This window comes from Phyllostomus hastatus, unplaced genomic scaffold (genome assembly GCF_019186645.2).
Source record: "Phyllostomus hastatus isolate PE091 unplaced genomic scaffold, TTU_PhHast_1.1 phas_contig_41, whole genome shotgun sequence".
NCBI classification, from domain to species: domain Eukaryota; kingdom Metazoa; phylum Chordata; class Mammalia; order Chiroptera; family Phyllostomidae; genus Phyllostomus; species Phyllostomus hastatus.
In genome coordinates, this window is record NW_025333876.1 from 7,282,267 (window position 1) to 7,302,477 (window position 20,211).

At 40.1% G+C, this 20,211-nt stretch overlaps 1 protein-coding gene across 1 annotated transcript in view; it reads right to left on the reverse strand.

Annotated features, from left to right (window-relative positions):
• Positions 1-17,747, reverse strand: part of PARP4 (poly(ADP-ribose) polymerase family member 4) — a 124,276-nt gene extending 106,529 nt beyond the window's left edge. The window contains exons 1-8 of the mRNA XM_045844759.1: positions 17,580-17,747; positions 13,730-13,862; positions 11,799-12,000; positions 8,463-8,529; positions 7,468-7,543; positions 2,797-2,910; positions 908-1,057; positions 231-368 (exon numbers count right to left, since the gene is read on the reverse strand). Coding sequence (XP_045700715.1) covers positions 231-368; positions 908-1,057; positions 2,797-2,910; positions 7,468-7,543; positions 8,463-8,529; positions 11,799-12,000; positions 13,730-13,861 — 879 coding nt within the window. The 5' untranslated portion in view covers position 13,862; positions 17,580-17,747. The remainder of the gene's footprint in view (positions 1-230; positions 369-907; positions 1,058-2,796; positions 2,911-7,467; positions 7,544-8,462; positions 8,530-11,798; positions 12,001-13,729; positions 13,863-17,579) is intronic.
• Positions 17,748-20,211: the final 2,464 nt, after the last annotated feature.

Genomic DNA, 20,211 nt, shown 5'->3' on the forward strand with positions numbered 1-20,211 from the left:
CCAAGCTTTAATCAGCAATCATGCCTGACATTTTACATGTGGGAATGTCTGGTTTTCTTAAAAGCTTATCTCTCCTCAGTGTGGCCTGCTCCACAATAAGAAGAAAGAACAGGAATGTATCTAAAAATAACAACCATTGCTCAAACAGAAGTGGTGCCACTGAGGCTAAGAAACCAGGAAAGTAGATTTGTCAGGGTGCAGGCTCTGTTTCAAGGACACGTGTGACTTACATCATTAAGACTGATCCTGCTCATGGACTCCAGGAGCGTGTGCTCCAGGTGGCCGAGCGCCTCTGTCCAAATCATCTCCACTAAATCACTCACTTCTTGGCTCAGAGTGCTTGAATGTATTACCTCCTCCAATAGCAACTGCAACAAAATAGCAACAAAACAGAAAGTTTTCATGCGTAGGTTTATTTTTAATAGAGATGATCAGAGGTATGAGAATAATTACAGCCAAGAGAAGGCTGCTCACACACAAGTAACTGTTGATACTATGGGCCTCCCCTTTCTGTTCAGCTCTCCCTCTACCTCCTCCCTAAACCATCCCTCTTCCCTCCTTCTCTCTTTTAGTCCCATTTTATTTTTCCTTTTGCCATTTTCTTCACTCTAAACTTTAGGCCTGCCAATGGAATGAGGTTAAGTGGTATTAAGGGTGAAGGAACCCTGACTCCTGGCCCAGGTTGTAGGGGAATCTGATAGCTGTGATGATCTGTTGCTGGAATAAGCCCTAAGTTTTGAGGCTCATCCTGGAACTCCTTTTGTAGCTTACAAGCCTTTCTGTGGGTTCACTGTTCCTTTTCCTAACTCCCACTCTTCTCTCTGACCAGTTTTTCATTTGCCATAAAGAAAACATTTCTCTTAAAAATAGTTGATAACACAAAATAACATAAATAAATCAATCTTACTGCTTGCAATTTTTCAGATGCTAATTGGGTGGCTTCAGGGGTAAAAGATTCTCTTAGTAGAAATCCTTGTTTCTTCAGCTCTTCAATGTAATTTTCATAGTACTCACTTGCATCCGCAGAGGTGTGCTTTACAGAGAACTGATCTCTAGGCTGTGAATATAGTATGTAGCAAAAATGTGAGCATATGAGGATACAGTAACTTAGTGTCCATCTTTACTGAATACCTACTATGTACCATGGGGATAGGAACATAAACAAGGCCTTAGATCCCTGCTATTGTCAAGGGAACCATGACACTGACAGACCTCCTCCTGGACTGGTAGCTACAGGACACCTCTAAGACTTGGCAAAAAACTATGTCATGTTCAAGTACTGCATTGAAGAAGGTAGAGTTCTGACTACTGAAAAAATAAATAAAATTTAAAATAAACCATTAAAAGTAAATAAAATCTTTTTTAAAAAGGTGGAATTTAACATAATTTCCATCAAAATGGTTTAATAAAAGAGAAGGGTCTAGAAGAGAATCTCTTCTGGAACAGCTCCTTCTCTGCTTGTTAAGTGAGGGTCATTTCTATCAAGGTGAACAGACTCACCATGGAGACACATGTCTGAAGAATGTGCCCAGCAACAAGTCCTACAGAGAGCGGGAAGAGACTTGCTGGCTTAGGCAGTGTCATTGTTTTTTTCTCAATAAAGAAAAAAAAATGATAACATTGTACCATTATTTCCAAGTTGATTTTCAGTTTTTACCCACACAACTAAATCCTCCACCAAATATAGCCTACATGTTAAGGTGAAAGGTTAACAAAACCCTTTCCCCTTCTTGGACACACCTGAGCTTGGATTAACTTTTTATAGCTGTTCCCATGGAAACCTTTAAGGGTGGAGTGCCAGCTGTAATATTAGGCAAAATAGCTTTGGTAATAGTGACTTGTCAGTCAATTGCATTGGGACTGGAAATTCAGTGAATGAACCATAAACAGCGATGGGAAACCTGTGTGATGGGGCTTCCCTGGGAGAAGTGACTCCAATAACAGACTCTTCCCTTAATTAAGGGCATCTCGACCCCAGGCCCTGTTCTAAAAGTCAGGGGCTCCTGGGGGTGAGCTTCTACGCCAGGTGGATCTGCACCCATCTGACATGAGCCTCCTTCCTTGCCCAGAGCTAACCCTGGTGTGGGCACAAAGCAAGCATGTCCACAGCCTGAGCCAAGTACTGGGAGGACCACCAGCCCCACTGAGCAGTGCCCATGCGTGCTGCTGTTTCCTGACTGTAAGCTGAATGTCTAATAATAGAAGACAGTCTGACGGTTTTGTAGCATTTTCTTTGAACTTTAGGTATTAGTTCTGAATTTATTTTTGTTTCATAGTTGTTTTAGATTGGTCTCTACAAAGCCTTCCTTGCAGCTCAAAGCCTACAACAGCTCAGACATTTTGCTGTCACAGTGGGTCACAGTGGGTCACAGAGGGTCAGTCATAAATGTGCTATTTCCTCCCAGGTGGCAATTTCTGAGGAGCAGGTATAAGTATTCTTTATACTTGGATTCTGGCCTCTAGTAGAATGCTTGGTACACAGTAGGTGTGTGAATGGATTGCTTCGAAAGGTATGGAAAGTTTCTGTAAGCAGCTCAGTACAGGGGCAAGAACCCTATACAGTGAATGTCTTCCTCCAATGAGCCCCTCTGTGCTGTTCTGGTCAAGGGGTGCTGGGCTCGCCCTGCTCTCCTTACCTGGCAATTTTCAAAAGGGAACACATTTTGACTTTTCAAACCTATGTACCAGGCAAAACGAAAAATATGAATAGGTTGGCTACTTCACTAGCCAATGTTAAGGGAACTAGTTATGAATGAGGGTAAATAAACATGCAGAAATTGATAGAAAGACCATTACCTCAGTGCCACTGGCCGGGAGGAAGTGTGCGGCTATGAGGAAGGCTGGGTCCCCTGGGTCTTGGGAGCACTGCAACTCCACCACGGCAGTTTCCTGACCTCCCTGGGGCCCCACCTGGAAAACAGCTTGGTCTATCATAAGCAGCTTTAATTAAACAACAAATTGTACATGCCATTTTAAAAGGCTGATTATAAAACTAGTACATGCTCATTTGGAGATATCATGCAGAAAATTCAAAAAGTTCAAAGATAAAATAAAAAATAAACTGAAATCATAGTATCAATATATAACCACTATTAATATTTAGGTATATTTCACTCCTGTATTTTTACTATAGGTCTAGCTGCATATGTTTAAATGACACCAGTTTTCTTTTTTTTTAAAGTATAGTTTATTGATTATGCTTTCAGTTTTCCTAATTTTCCCCTTTATCCCCCCTCCGTTCTGCATCCCCCACCCTCAAGCATTTCCCCCTAGTTCACATTCATAGGTTGTACATGTAAGTTCCTTGACTTGTTTCCTATATCATTCTTAACCTCTCCCCATCTATTTTTTGCCTACCAATTATGATTCTTATTCCCTGTACCTTCCCCCCTATTCTTCCTCTCCCCTTCCCCACTGAAAACCCTCCATGTGATGTCCATTTCTCTAATTTTGTTTCAGTTCTAGTTGTTTGTTTAGTATTTGTTTTTGGTGGGGTTTTTTTTAGGCTCAGTTGTTGATAGTTGTGAGTTTATTATCATTTTACTGTGTTGTACATAGTTTTAGATCTTCTTCAATTTCTTAGATAAGTCCCTTTAACATTTCATAAAATAAGGGTTTGGTGATGATGAACTCCTTTAACTTGACCTTCTCTGAGAAGCACTTGATCTGCCCTTCCATTCTAAATGAAAGCTTTGCTGGATAGAGTAATCTTGGATATAGGTCCTTGCCTTTCATGACTTGGAATACTCCTTTCCAGCCCCTTCTTGCCTGTTAGGTGTCTTTTGAGACATCAGCTAATAGCCTTATGGGAACTCCTTTGTAGGTAACTATCTCCTTTCCTCTTGCTGCTTTTAAGATTCTCTTTATCTTTAATCTTGGGTAACTTAATGATGGTGTGCCTTGGTGTGTTCCTCTTTGGGCCCAACTTCTTTGGGACTCTCTGGGTTTCCTGAACTTCCTGGAAGTCTACTTCCTTCGCCAGATTGGGGAAATTTTCCTTTATTATTTGTCCAAATAAGTTTTCAATTTCTTGCTGTTGTTCTTCTCCTTCTGACACACCTATAATTCAGATATTGGAACATTTAAAGTTGTCCCAGAGGTTCCTAAGCCTCTCTTCTTTTCTTTAAATTCTTGTTTCTTCATTCTGTTCCAGTTGGATGTTTACTTCTTCCTTTTGTTCCAAGTTGTTTGAGTCCTGGTTTCCTTCCTGTTACTGTTGGTTCCCTGAATATTTTGCTTTATTTCACACTGTATAGCCTTCATTTGTTCTTTCACTTTGCAACCAAGCTCAATCAGTTCTGTGAGCATCTTGATTACCAGGGTTTTGAACTCTCCATCAGATAGATTGGTTGTCTCCTTGTTACTTAGCTCTTTTTCTGGAGTTTTATGCTGTTCTTTCATGTGGGCCATATTTCTTTGTCTCAGCACTCCTGTTATGCTGTAAGGGGGTGTGGCCTTAGGTATTCACTAGGGCAGGGCAACCCTCCTTGCTGCATTGTGGCACTGCCTATGGGTGAGGGGCCAGAGAGGAAACAATGCAGCTCTCCTGCTCAGCTCTAGCCCACACTCCAACAAACTCTCTGTGAGACTAGGAGCTTCTCCCACCGTGGCAATCCCCCTGCCATAGTCCACAGTCAGCTCTGAGTCTCAGTTTTCAGTTTAGCCAGCCCTGCCCTCACAGTCCTCCACCTTGCCACAGGTTCTTTCTGTCTGCCCCTCTGCCCTGTCTCACTCCTACTGGTCTGGTTGGTCTGGTTGCCTGTTTCTTTAATTCCTTGGTTATCAGAGTTCCATGCAGTTTGATTTTCTGGTACTTCTGGTTGTTTATTGTTTTTAAATTGGTTGTTATCCTCCTTTTGGTTGTGTGAGGAAGTGAAGGGTTTCTACCTATGCCTCCATCTTGGCCAGAACTGCCTAAATCACAGGTGGCAGACAGAAGGCCTGCGGGCTGCAACCGGCCCTCCACCTTCTTTTATCCAGCCCAGCACTTAGTTTCTACCAATGGCAGCGCCGATCTCTCACTTAATTGTTAAGGAGTAGTTACATTTATACACTCCTAAAATTATATTCGGCCCTTTGAAAGCAACCATGAGGCTGATGTGGCCCCCAGTGAAAATAAGTTTAATACCCCTGCCCTAAATGATACCACTTTTTATATCTTCTTTAACACAGAGGGAATGTCATTTTCAAGTTACATTTTATTAAAATACAAAAAATATATAAATGGAGATCATTTTGAATGTTAAAGTTAATTTGCATTTGTGTGATGTGGGAGAAAAGTATTTTTATTTTTCTTTTAAATGAAAAGTATTGGAAATTCAAGATGGTGTAAATACTTGTATCAAATCTCTTAATATATCAGAAACTGTTAAAAAGAGGGAGGACCTTTATTTTTAATGTTCTATTATATTTTATTACAAGCATGCATTACTTTTACAATAATTACAAACAATTACTTTTACACTAAAAATTAAACATTATATTTTAAATGCAAAAATTTTCTTGACTGTTAAACATCAACTCATATATTAAGAAATATCGGGGCAAGATGGAGGCATAGGTGGATGCACTGTACCTCTGTGCACAACCAAGATTGGAACAACAACAATTTAGAGGCAGAATAACATCCAGAACTGACAGAGAATTTATCTGAATGGAAGTCGGACAGCCAAGAAGTCAAAATAGACCCGTTCATCCACACCGGTAGGAGGGGTGGAGATGAGCAGCCAGGTGTGGGTCACGGGTCACCGCGGGGAGAGCAGAGAGAGTTGGGCACATAAGGCATCGGGGGAGCGGAAGGCATCTGGGGCACGCAAGATTGCAGCGGGTTGACCCTGAGAACACAAGCGGCAGCTGGCAGACCCAGTGAGGCAGCAATTGTGGAGCAGGGCAGAGCGCACAACCCAGGATCCCAGAGAAGGGACTGAAGTCCCATGGAGAACAGAGCAACTGCCATTGTTCCCTCTTGACCCTGCCCTCACATACAACGTTGTCACAATCTAGCGACTGGGGTGCCCAGCCCTGGTGAACACCTAAGGCTCCGCCCCTCACTGTAACAGGAGTGACCAGACCCACCCCCCAAAAAAAAGATTGAGAGCGAGATGGCTTAAACAGTAGAACAAATCAATGCCCCAAAGCTCATCCTTTTAAGCGACTGAGAGATAGCCAATCTATCAGATGCACAGTTCAAAACACTGGTGATCAGGGAGCTCACAGAATTCGTTGATTTTGGTCTCAAATTAGATGAACAAATGCAGGTTACTATAAAGGAAATGAAGGAAAATGCACAGGGAACCAATAGTGATAGGAAGGAAACTGGGACTCAAAACAATAGAGTGGACCAGAAGGAAGACAGAAACAACCAAACAGGAAAGAATGGAGAAATAAGAATTAAAAAAAAACAAAACAAGGACAAGCTTAGGAACCTCGAGGACATCTTTAAATGTTCCAACATCCAAATTATAGGGGTACCAGAAGGGGAAGAGGAAGAGCAACAGATTGAAAACATATTGGAACAAATAATAAAGGAGAACTTCCCCATTCTGGCAAAGGAAATAGACTTCCAGGAAGTCCAGGAAGCTCAGAGAGCCCCAAAGAAGTTGGACCCAAGAAGAAACACACCAAGGCACATCATAATTACATTAGCCAAGGTAAAAATGAAGGAGAGAATCCTAGAAGCAGCAAGAGGAAAGGAGAAAGTTACCTACAAAGGAGTTCCCATTAGACTGTCAGCTGATTTCTCAAAAGATACCTTACAGGCAAGAAGGGACTGGAAAGAAGTATTCCAAGTCATGAAAGACAAGGACCTATATCCCAGATTACTCTATCCAGCAAAGCTTTCATTTAGAATGGAAGGGCAGATCAAGTGCTTCTCAGATAAGGTCAAGTTAAAGGAGTTCATCATCACCAAGCCCTTATTTTATGAAATGTTAAAGGGACTTATCTAAGAAAAGAAAATAAAGAAAAAACATGTATAGTAAAAGGACAGCAAACTCACAATTATTAACAACCACACCTAAAGCAAAACCAAAAGAAACTAAGCAAACAACTAGAACAGGAACAGAACCACAGAAATGGAGATCACATGGAGGGTTAGCAACAGGGGAGTGGGAAGAGGAGAGATGGGGAAAAGGTACAGAGAACAAGTAGCATAGATTGTAGGTTGAAAATAGACAGGGGGAGGGTAAGAATAGTATGAGAAATGTAGAAGCTAAAGAACTTATAAGTATGACACATGGACATGAACTAAAGGGGGGGATGTGGGTGGGAGAGGGTGTACAGGGTGGAGGGGAGTGAAGGGGGGAAATGGGACAACTGTAATAGGATAATCAATAAAATATATTAAAAAAAGAAATATCCTTTAGGATATGCATAATTTTTCAAAACAATGAGACAATTATCAAACAGGAAGAACAATTGTAAGACATTCAGACAACCTTTTTTTCCAAATAGAAATCAAACTCTTACTTTTTCCAAGATGTCATACTTTGCAACTTCAAAATCTTGAGGAAAATGAGGAATTTCAACATTCTCAGTATAAAACCTGAAATTTGTACAATTAAAATTTTAATATTAAAATCAACTTTTAGACTAAACAGGATTTTTGTAAAATTTTTCTTGTACTTCTAACTCCATTCAAAATGCATTTTAAGGCCCTAATGCCTCCTTAGATATTGTAAAATTAGTTAAAAGGTCTTGTGGAATGAGTTGGATTCCTCCTTTACATAATTCTAGAGCTCTGATGTCTGCATTGAATGGTGGGGATGGCACAAAGCACAGGCATAAAAGAAACAGGCCAGCATGTTGGACAAATCACAGCTCCTCATAGACAGGCAGCCTGTATTCACTCTGAGATGGACCCTTAGACACCATGTCACTCCAGACAGGCCCACACCTCTCTGCACTACAGTCAACTTCCCTTAAAAATAAAGGTGTCAGACTTCTCATCATTTGTATTTCTGATTTTGATACTTGCTCCCTCTTTTAGCATTACTGTTAACAAGTAAAATAAGGCAAAATGTGATGCCTCTCTGACACTGCAGTCTTGGGTATGCATTAAGAAACCATTCAGAGCTTCAGACTCACATACTCCACTTGGAAGGTTATTAGTATTTCCACTTTTAAAAATATCAGGAGGAAAATAAGGAACTCTCTCTAAATGCTATTCAGTAAGGTAACAGAATAAGCAGACAGCTCATATTTCATCTCCAGTGGTTTTTCTTTTTTCAAATCAATGTCACAATTACATCCAATCTCATAATACTGAAGATAAAAATAATTATCACTATACTAGTTGAAGTAAAACATCTTAAATAAATAAAAACTTAATAAGGAGTTTGAAAAGCAACAAAAATTAAAATACTACCACAAATACTGCTATACTAATAGTATTTTAATACTGTGCTTGAGGTTTGTAAAACATTTTGCAAACTGTCCAGTCTTAGTGACCAGAAGTAGATTACTTAGCAAGTTTCATGATGCTCTCTGTCTCTGTGGCATTATCCAGGCATAGCTTGTCTGTTTTCACATCTAGAATTAAAACAAACAAAACACTTGTTTACTACTCAAAGTTTTATTAAAATTGGCTAACAATAAATGCTCGAACTGTTAAGATTCTTGAATGTGAGGCATATTTGCCATGTTATTCTATTTTTTTAAAGTGTTCTTAGACTTCCATCCAAGATGAGGGTATAAGTAGATACGCTTTGCTTCCTCACACAACCAATTTGAAAACAAAAAACAACCAGAACTCACAGAAAATCGAACTGTACGGGGAATCCAACAACTAAGGAGTTAAAGAAACATTCATCCAGACTGGTAGAAGGAGTGGAGACAGGCAGCCAGGACAGAGAAGACACAGGGCAAGGTGGCAGCTGGGAAACCAGGTAGGCAAGGCAGCGGCTGGTGTGCTAGGCAGTACCACATTCATGTGGTGAGAAACTGGGAGGAACAACTGGGGAGCAAGACAGACCGTGCAACCCAGAGTTCCAGTGCAGGGAAATAAAGCCTCAAAATCTTTGTAAAAACCTATGGGGGTTGTAGCGGTGTGAGAAACTCCCAGCCTCACGGGAGAGTCAGTTGGAGGGAACCTTTGGGTCCTAGAACATACACAAATCCACCAGAAGGGAATCAGCACCAGAAAGGTCCAATTCACCTCAGTGTAGTGGGGGAAGTGAGTGAAAGCAGGAAGAGGGCCCAGCAAGTGGCATTGTTCCTTCTCAGACCTCTCCCCTACATATAGCATCACAACATAGCAAAGTGGGTTGCCCTACCATGGGGGATGCCTATGGCTCCGCCCCATAGAATGTAACAAGTACACTGAGACAAAGAAATATGGCCCAAATGAAGGAACATATCAAAACTCCAGAAAAAGAGCTAAGTAACAAGGAGATAGACATCAGATGTAGAGTTCAAAAACTGGTAATCAGAATGCTCACAGAAATGATTGAGTAGAGATACAAAATTAAGGAAGAAGTGAAGGCTGTACAAAGTGAAATAAAGAAAAATATACAGGAAACAAGAGTGAAGGGAAGGAAACCGGGACTCAAATCAATGATTTGAAGCAGAAGGGGAAATAAACATTCAACCAGAACAGAATGAAGAAACAAGAATTCAAAAAAATGAAGAGAGGCTTAGGAACCTCTGGGACAACTTTATACATTATAACATCTGAATCATAGGGGTGCCAGAAGGAGAAAAGGAAGAGTAAGAAATTGAAAACTTATCTGGACAAATAATGCAGGAGAACTTCCCTAATCTGGGAAAGAAAATAGACAGCAAATCCAAGAAGCTCAGAAAGTCCCAAAGAAGTTGGATCCAAGAAGAAAAACACCAAGACACATCATAATTAAATTACCCAAGATTAAAGATAAGGACAGAATCTTAAAAGCAACAAGAGAAAACATGAGAGTTAGTTACAAAGGAGTTCCTATAAGGCTATCAGCTGATTTCTCAAAAGAAACCTTGCAGGGAAGAAAGAGCTAGAAAGAAGTATTCCAAGTCACAAAAGGCAAGGACCTACACCCAAGATTACTCTATCCAGCAAAGCTATCATTTAGAATGGAAGGGCAGATAAAGTGCTTCTCAGATAAGGTCATGTTAAAGGAGTTCATCACCACCAAGCCCTTATTATATGAAATGTTAAAGGGACTTATCTAAGAAAAAGAAGATGACTGAAAATATGTACAGCAAAATGACAACAAACTCACAACTATCAGCAACTGAACCTAAGAACAAAAACAAAAGCAAACTAAGCAAACAGGAACAGAACCACAGAAATGGAGATCACATGGAGGGTTATCAATGGGGAAGGGGAGGGAAGAGAATGAGAGGAAAGGTACAGGGAATAAGAAGCATAAATGGTAGGTACAAAATAAACAGGAAGATGTTAAGGATACTATAGGAAATGGAGAAGCCAAAGAACTCATGTGTATGAGCCATGAACATGAACTAAGGGTTGGGAGGAGTACTGGAAGAATGGGGGTGCAGGGTGGAGGCTGATAAAGGGGAGGAAAAAATGGGACAACTGTAATAGCATAATCCATAAAATACACTTAAAAATAAAAAATAAAAAAATAAAAGTGTTCTTAAATTAGCTAAAGTTATTGGTGATTTAATATCAACACAAGTGGGAAAGGAGGATGGTAGTTAAAAGACAGTGAGAACATACCATTCTATTTTAATAGCCATGTGAGGAGAATTGCCATGTAATTTGCATTATGTGAAATTCATTGATAAGCATACAATTTCAAATGGCATTTTTCTCTTCAGAAAATAATGGTGAGCATAGTTATGAAATGCATTTCTAGCACAACACAGGATCAGAATGAGTCCCTGAGTGCCATCAGCTCACACACGTGTTCCAGATTGGAGGAGGGAAATTCAGGGCTCCTATGTAAGGCTGAGCAATGTTTGCTTCATACTTTTCTTGTAGAATAGTATCACTATCTAGAGCATTATGATTGAGAGGATTAACTCTTCTAATGTGAGAATTTCTTTTTAGTTTTAATTATGCTACCTACATTTCAAAAGTCATCAGTATATTTTCAGTAATTCTGGATCTGACTATATTATTCTGGATGCTGAAAAATGTTTTCATTGTAAAAGGAATTTATCATTCTACCTTTTTGTTTCAGCTATAATTTTCTGAGACAGCAAGATAGTCTGATGACAGCATTTTTGGACAAGCATTTGTCTAAAGAGGCCAAACCACATCCAAACATTTAAGATGTCTACTTTTACAAATAATACAATTAATATAATACAAGATGATATCTAACATATCATGTGCTTATTAGTATTTATCAGAACTGTTTAACTTTAATGTGTCTCATGAGGGGTACATTTCTCTATGTCCAAAGGCTTTCTTCTCAGCCAGATCCAAAATAAAATCTGGGTTTATAAAGGAGATATGCTGCTTTGGGAGACATCATCTTTTGGAAAGAACCTCTTTAGCCAATCCTGGTCATAAAATTTGTAGTCATTAAGTTTTGATGATAATTTTTTAACACAGAGGTTCTTCCTCTTCCTAGTTAAAATTACACATCAAGTTTACTAGACTATTAGTCTTTTTTGTAGTCATTTTGATTCTGATCACACTAAAATGGATATGGACAAATCTATTTCTATAGCTAAAGAAGTCTTTGTCCTTCACTATTTGCTGCCCATTTTCCTGAGATAACAAGAAGCCTAATTTTTTACGTAGTATTTCTGAACCATGCTTTGTCTATATCTTTGACAAACCAAAATGTTTACTATAACACCTATAATACAATGAGTGCTTGATATGAAATGCTTACCAGAACTGCTTGCCTCTTGACAAGGAGGTGGTGTGCTGTCCAGTGACTTGTTAGGATTGTAATCCTTTACGTCCAAGAGTCTCCTTTCTTTGATAGAGTCCCATATAAAATCCAGGTTTGCAATGTGGATATGGTGCTTTTGGATAGAGTTCAGTTGGTACTGACTCAGAATATCAGCACTGTCTAAGATTACATGTGTACACTAAGAATAGAATCAATTCATTATGTATTAGTAAAAGCAAAATTTACATGGTTTTGTACCTGTGATTTTCACCCATGAAAAGTCTTGTTGGAAGGTAATTTGTAACAATTTCTCCCAGATTTCTAAAACTCTTATAAATAGTAGAATTAATTGTTACATTAAAGTTAAAAAAAAATCAAGTTTTTAAAGAGTATGGATATGGATGTACCATGACTGATTAACCATCCTAGAGGTCATTTCCAAATTTTCACTCCTCTAAACAATGTGCTGAATATCTTCATATACAGTTCTTTGTACAACTTATTTTTTCCTTAGGAGTGGAATAGGAGGTTTAAAGGGTATTCATTATTATTTATTTTAATTTGTTAATTTGCAATTTTATTAACTTATTTCAAAGTAAGTAGTATATGTATATGTACATTGTAGACTATGCAGAAAGTAAAATTATAATAATAAGTTAATTTATTCCCCACCATTTCTCCAGGTTCCTCTCCCCAGAGGCACTTGCTGTAGCTTGTTCTCAGCTATGCTTGCAAAGCTATCCTACATAGGTAACACACATACAAGTACACAGCCCACTTGTAGCCATAGATAGCAGCATACTAAACACTGCTTTTCCACTTGACAACTTATTTTGGAGATCATTCCTCATCATTACATACTGTGCTAACTCTTTCATTACAATAGCTGGTACACACATTTCAAATGTTTATAGATACTGGCAAAGCAACTGCTGAAAAGGTCGCAGTCTATATGTGAGAGACTCTAAAAGTGAGAGCCCGTGTTAATATTCTCTGTGCAGAAGGCACACTGAGAGGGTATAAGGGACATGAACTATTATTCATCATTTATAGAAATGGTAAGACAAGTCAGTGAGAAAAGTTGTATAATGGAAGTACAGACAATTCTGCCTGACCTGGAGGAAAACAGGGCCATTCCATATCTAATATTCATGGGCAAACTACCAAATGCTAGAAAAGCACCCAGCATCCAGCCGGAGTTGACTGTGCTTCATGGAACAAACTCGGCCCCTGTAAGCAAGCCCAGGGTTCTGGTCCAGGAAGGGACAGCCCCCTCAGCCTGCTAACACAGGGAAGAGTATGCACAGGGCAGGACATGCACTTGCATGCCACCTAAAGACTTTGAACTACAATTTTTACTTCTTATGATGAGGTGGTTAAAACAGAGCAGGGAAGCCATTTTTATTTTAAAGATTTCATCCAGCTGTAAAATTCTATATCTAATCTGCTAGGCCTACAGTTTAAGAAAGAAGGTAGCTTCCTTCCACCTTTAAATAAACAAAGAGTACAAAGATCAGTTTACAATGCATGTTTTTTTTCTGTTCCCTAGGAGCAACCCTATGGGTGTCATTCCAGTGTTGACATACAGTGCTTCTGGCAAATGCTGCACATTCTAACTTTTCTCCTTTAAGAACAGATTTGGCTGGTCTGATATTACCTCTAAGGATGTCATTGGCTATGCTCTAATGACACCAGATTCACAGGGCAAATAGGTTTGCCTACAGCTCACAGGAACAGGAGAAGATGGGACTGGGTGGCCTTCCCTGTTCTGCCTTTTTCCAGCCCAGATTCTCTGTTAGCCATGTCACTCCCCTGTCTTTGCTGACTTCCTGCTGTCAGTTGTCTCTGTCTACTCTTCTCACCACCATCTGCACTCCCCTCAGGCGCAATGCCTATCAGAGAAGAGTTCTTAGGATACTTGCAAATACCTGAGGATTTAATAAAAAGGAAACATTTCCACCATTTTCCTTAATGTCAGTTTGTAGCTTTTTCTTCTGTTGACGAGGTAAGTGCTTGACTTTCAAACAGAAGGTACAATTTGCAAAGACTCCCAAAGTCATCCTGTAGGAAAAGAAGTTTCAACTCATAGCTTTTAAGAATTTTCATTTCAATGAACATAAATGTCAATGACTTTAAAATTGTTCTACATGCAAACTGTGGGAAAGTTGGGCATTATTTTAAAGAGAGAGAGATTACAATCATATTATAATCACAAAAGTTGAATATTACCTATGTTTGCAATATATATTTTGGTTTTAGAATCATTTCTAGCTTTTATGTCTGATATTATGACACCAGAAAATCCTTTTTTATAGACTCAATTTACATTTTAAAAAATATGACAGATTTCAGTTACAAATCAAATATAATTTAAAAATACAGAAGCATAGCCCTGGCTGGCATAGCTCAGTGGATTGAGTGCAGGCTGCGAACCAAAGTGTCACAGGTTCAATTCCCAGTCAGGGTACATGCCTGGGTTGCAAGCCATGACCCCCAGCAACCGCACATTGATGTTTCTCTCTCTTTCTCTCTCTCTCTCTCCCCCTCCCTTCCCTCTATAAAAATAAATAAATAAAATCTTAAAAAAAATACAGAAGCATTAAAAAATGTGAAAAATAAATAAAGAAGCATTAGTTTCTAAATTCAACATTAACATTATGATAATGTTATAGTAATAGTGAAACCATGGATATTTTTAAAAGGTTTTATTTATTTGTTTTTAGACAGAGGGTAAGGGAGGGAGAAAGAGAGAGAGAAACACATCAGTGTGTGGTTGCCTCTCACATGCCCCCTACTGGGGACCTGAGCTGCAACCCAGGCATGTGCCCTGACTGGGAATTGAACTGGTGACCCTTTGCTTCGAAGTCTGGTGCTCAATCCACTGAGCAACACCAGCCAGGGCAAACCATGGATTTTTATATGTAAGTCTTATATAAACTCAAAGAGACATTAGTTAATTTGGGTTTCTCGTAAGCCATTCTAGAGATAAATTGAATAATTAGTAATAAAAACATACAACTTACAGTCAAATGAAAATATATGTATATATTTAAAGTTAATTTCTTTTACCTTTACACATATAGAATGACTTCTAAGAAAAAAAGCATATTTTTGAATTAAATGAAATATTATGTGTATGTTACAATAAACTAATTAAATGGTGAGATATTGTATTTAACTCACAATAGTTATTCGTCAGTTTTTAAAAACTGAAACCATTTCTAACAGGTGGGGTTGGGTGAAAAGTAGTTCCTGGGTCTGATATTCATTTAAAGAAGGTTAGTAAGGAATTTCCTCATAGGACAACTACGTCTGCCATCTCCAAGGGTGCCTAACAGGAGCAGTCCCTCAGGACATGGTTACAATTTGTGTTCCTCCTACTCCTGCCCGAAAGGTTCTGTTCTCCCTGAGGGACTAGAACCCTCACTCTTGTCCCTTTACCTGAGCAATGTGCCCATTCCTCAAGGCCCTACATGCCATCAATATGCAGACAACACCTAGTTTAGGACAAAATGCCCATTGTCTCCCAAATGCTCATACCTCATACGTGCCAAGTTCCCAGTCTAGGGCTCCCCTTGTTCCCCTCTTGGAGGTGGCTGCTGTGTCTAGCTGGCTGCTACCCTTAATTTCTCCCCACTTTGGGGATATCCCTTCAGCCATCAGTATCATGTCATCTCTGCCCCTAAATACAGCTGGAATCTATCCTAGTTCTCCATTTCCAATGCCACCGGGGCCCATGTCCCATCAGTAAAGTCCTGACTCCTCTCCCCACTTCTGCTCCTCTCTGCCTCTAATCTCTTCTCCATGCTGTAGCTTGTGTAAACATTTTTAAAAGTATTTTTATTTTATATTTTTAAGATTTTATTTATTTATTTTTAGAGAGAAGGGAAGGGAGGGAGAAAGAGAGGGAGAGAATTGTCAGTGATGTGCAGGAGAAACATTGATCAGTAGCACATCCCCAACAGGGGACCCAGCCTGCAACCCAGGCACATGCCCCGACTGGGAATTGAGCCAGTGGCCCTTCAGTTCACAGGCTGGCACCCAATCCACTGTGCCACACTAGCCAGGCATTTTTTTTTATTCCATTTCAAATGAAATTCAAATTTCTTATGGTTCAAGGCCTAGCCTCTCTTCCCAGCCTCATCCTGCACACCACTCTCATTCTGCCCTGGCAACATTGGCTTTTTCTTCAGGTTGGCAACAATCTTAAACCTAGTCCTCAGGGCCTTCACACATGCTGTTCCTTCTTGCTGGGACTCTTTCCCCCTACACTCACCCCATACTTGCATATCCCACCCAGGACCTAGTAGGCACTTTTCAACAAATGAACATATTAAGAGTTCACTTTTTCTTTCCTTATGTGATGTAGTTAAACTGAAGTTGCTTGACTTCAACCTTTCTGTAGCATTAATATTTATGAATGTCATATGTGTTGTCTTCTACATTCCAAATGATTCATAATTATCATGTTTGGTAGATGAGAGATAATAATACTGTGAAAGATATTAGACCATCCTATTCAGATTAACCTATTTTGCTTTTAAACTCTGACAGTTAAAGATCAAAGAACAAATGAACAAAACACCAAAACTCTCCACTAAATCTGTAGCAATTTCCAGAACAGTCTCTAAACTGGAAGAGGCCAGCTGCCCAGCTCTACCTCTCCAGATAAGTGTGTCTTCCAGCCACCAGACCCTGGCTTAGGGACACAGCCCCAGGGTCCTGGGAAACTCTCAGCCTCCCTTTCACAAATTCTGGCAACTCCATCCAGAAACCATGACCACAGTTGGGAGCCTCCTCTGGAACCCTCAGGCTCTGATCCAGGTCCCATGCGGATGGGGCCTCCCCAATACCCCCAGCAGGCAGTTGTAGTCACACAAGTCCCTATTACCGCTGGCTGTTCTCTTAACTCTTGCCAGCTTCTCCAGGAGTGCAGATTCCATGCAAGTGCTGTGTCTTTTTTATCTTTATATCCCTAGGCTCTAGGCTATACAATAATCATTCAATAAGTGCTAGGGCACACAGCAGGCATTCAACAAATGCTTGCTTACTAAAAATTCACTCATCCATTAAAGCCTAGGATTACAGAAGGGGCTTCTGAAACTATTTGCATATTTGGACCCAAATGGCATCAATTCTGCACATCCTTAAGGGGACTATTGAACCCCTTAAAAAAAAGGCCACCCACTCTTGTGCTTCTCCAACTTGGGCGGCACGTCACAGCTCTCAGCACACAGACAGGAACTTGTAAGTGCTCACTGAATACACGCTCAAGTCAGTGCACTGAAAGGGTCTGCAACATGCACACACTCAGAGTGAATTTCTCCCTTATTCTAACGCCACATTCAATAGATCTTCACGTTTACTGTCATTCTGTAACCCAGAGTGGAAAGGCTGAACACTGGGCAGAGCCCTGCTTTTCTAGAAGCTGAGATTGAAGGAATCCGCCCCAGCAGGGATTACTGATCTCATTACCAGGTTTTCGACTTTGGACTTCAACTGATATTATGTGTTCCTATCACATACAGTGTGCCCAATTATTCACGGTATTCCCTGATTGTCCACTAAAATCCTGGACTTTTGCAAAAGTTTGCTTTGAAACTCAAATTTCATAAGACAGACATGTAGTTTTGCTCGTCAGAAACGAGAAATGCGGATCCCAAGTGCGATCTCGCAGTTCCGGGAGACCCGGGCCTGAGCCCAGTGCCCCAGACTGTCCCCGTCTTCCAGATCGCAACCCAGGCTGCCAACTCAGGACACCCCGCGGTGCCCACTCACCTGCCAAAGGGTCTGGCTGTTCCAGATGCCTTCAGACTCTGGGGTCTTTGCCTCTGGGCGCTTCCGAGCTCCCGACTCCCCTCCAAGGAAGACTGTAGCAGGGCTGAAGAGACCTCGGAGCCCCGCCCCTGCCCGGCCTGGCCTTCTTCCCTGCGCAAGGTCCTTGTTCCTTGCTGCAAGGTCCTTGTTCCTTGCTGCAAGGTCGCGGCTGCGCAGGCCCTCCTTCTCCTCCCCGACCAGTCCCAAGGTTAAGGTTTGTTGTTGTTGTTGTTTTTTTTTTTTTTTCTGTTTCAGCTTCCAGGCCCGATTTGGCCAATGGAGGGGTGACTTCAAAGTTGGAATTTGAGACGTGGGAGCTGCCATTTAATTGAGAAGTGAGGGTGATTTCCCGGGAGCTGGAAAAAAGCAAATTTTGGGAGGGTTTAGAGTTGTGGAAACAGGAGGATAAAATAATGAATTTAGTTTAGGACTTCCAGAGTTTGAAATTTGCGGTAGTGTTCCTAAGGAGTTAGAAGTACAGATCTGCCATTCCAGAGACGGGGCAACTGCAGATTTATTGAGCAGATGGTAGTGGGAAAGAATAAAATTACCTAGATAATGAAGAAAATGAGAGTAGAAAAGGTGTAGAAAGGTTACAGATCCAGAATTTACTACATGCACATCTCAGGCATATTGCAGGTTGGGCTCCAGACCACTGCAATAAAACCAGTATCACAGTAGAACTAGTCACATGAATTTTTGGGTTTCTTCGTGCATATAAAAATTATTACAGAACACAGGTCTCAGGTGTGGGTGGTTCTGACAGTGCTGTTGTTACTAATGTTAACATGTAGCACAGCATTTCTCAGATGCAGCTGTAATGGGATGAGCTTGACCAAGCACCCAACATCATTACTTTAGCCAACTGCCAAGAAGAAAACATAATTAATTGAATAGTGTATTTAAGAAATGACCAAACATCCCTCCCGGGAGACAGAGCTTTGGTTATGAATCCCATCTCCTTTACTTCCTGTAAGTAAATAAAACTACCTAATAACCAACATGTCTCGTGTTTTTTTAAATTAAATTAATTTTTTTTTGTTTTAGAGAGATGGGAAAGGAGGGGAAAAGAGAGGGAGAGAACTAATGATGTGAGAGACAAACATCAACCTTCTGTACTGGTGACTGCAGACCAAACCTGCCTCTTGACCAGGAATCGAACCTGTAAACCAATGAGACCTAAAAGACATATATAGAACACTTCATACAACAGTGATAGAATATATATTCTTTCATTTTTTCATTTTTTAAATATATATTTTATTGATTATGCTACTACAGTTGTCTCATTTTCCCCCTTCACTCCCCTCTGCCCTGTATACCCTCTCCCATCTACACTGCCCCCCTTTAGTTCATGTTCATGCGTCATACATATAAGTTCTTTGGCTTCTATATTTCCTATACTATTCTTACCCTCTCCCTGTCTATTTTCTACCTACCATTTATGCTAGTTATTCTCTGTACCTTTCTCCCTTTTCTCCCCCTCCCACTCCCCTGTTGATAACCCTCCATGTGATCTCCATTTCTGTGGTTCTGTTCCTGTTCTAGTTGTTTACTTAGTTTGCTTTTCTTTTTTGTTTTAGGTGTGGTTGTTAATAATTGTGAGTTTGTTGTCATTTTACTGTTCATATTTTTTATCTTCTTTTTCTTAGATAAGTCCCTTTAACATTTTATATATAAGGGCTTGGTGATGATGAACTTGTGTGATTTAACTAACCAACAGGTCCCTCTGGGAGAAGGGCCAGTTCTCCCTGAGAGACAGCATGCTTATATTTCATTTTTACAATAAAGGTCACGGCTCTGTCATAAACAGGGAGGATTCTCAATGTTCCTTTAACCCGTCACAAGAGTATGCCCATCTAGGCCAAACAGTTTATAAGGAGCACTACCTAAATGTTCTTCGTCAGTTGAGAGATGCAATGTGATGAAAATGGCTGCAGGAATGGGCATCTGGTGATTGGCAGCTTCATCACGACAATGCACCTGCTCACGCAGCACATCTTTTGCAGTTTTTTGGTGAAACATCAAGTTATCCAAGTGACTCAGCCCCTCTACTGCCCAGATTTGGTACCCTGTGACTTCTGACTTTTTCCAAAACTAAAATCACCTTTGAAAGGGAAGAGAATTCTGAACATTCATGAAATTCAGGAAAATATGACGGGGCAGGTGATGGTGACTGGGAGAAATGGTGTGAAGTTCCAAGGCACTTACTTTGAAAGGGACTGAGGCGTTGTTGTCCTACATACAATGTTTCTTGTTTCTTGTATCTTTTTCAATAAATGTCTATTTTTCATAGTACTTGGTTGGATGCTTTCTAGACAAACCTTGTATATGTTTTGGCTACTATATTCCCTATGCTGTCCTTTACATCCCCATGACTATTCTGTAACAACCAATTTGTACTTCTTAATCCCTTCACCTTTTTTGCACATTCTCTCAACCCTCCTCCAATCTGTCAACCACCAAAATTTTCTTTGTATTTACGATTCTGTTTCTGTTCTGCTTTCATTTATTTTATTTTTTTTTTAGATTCAATTCCTGATAGGTATGTGTTTAAGACTTTTTATTATTCATAGTTTCTATCTTTTTTTCT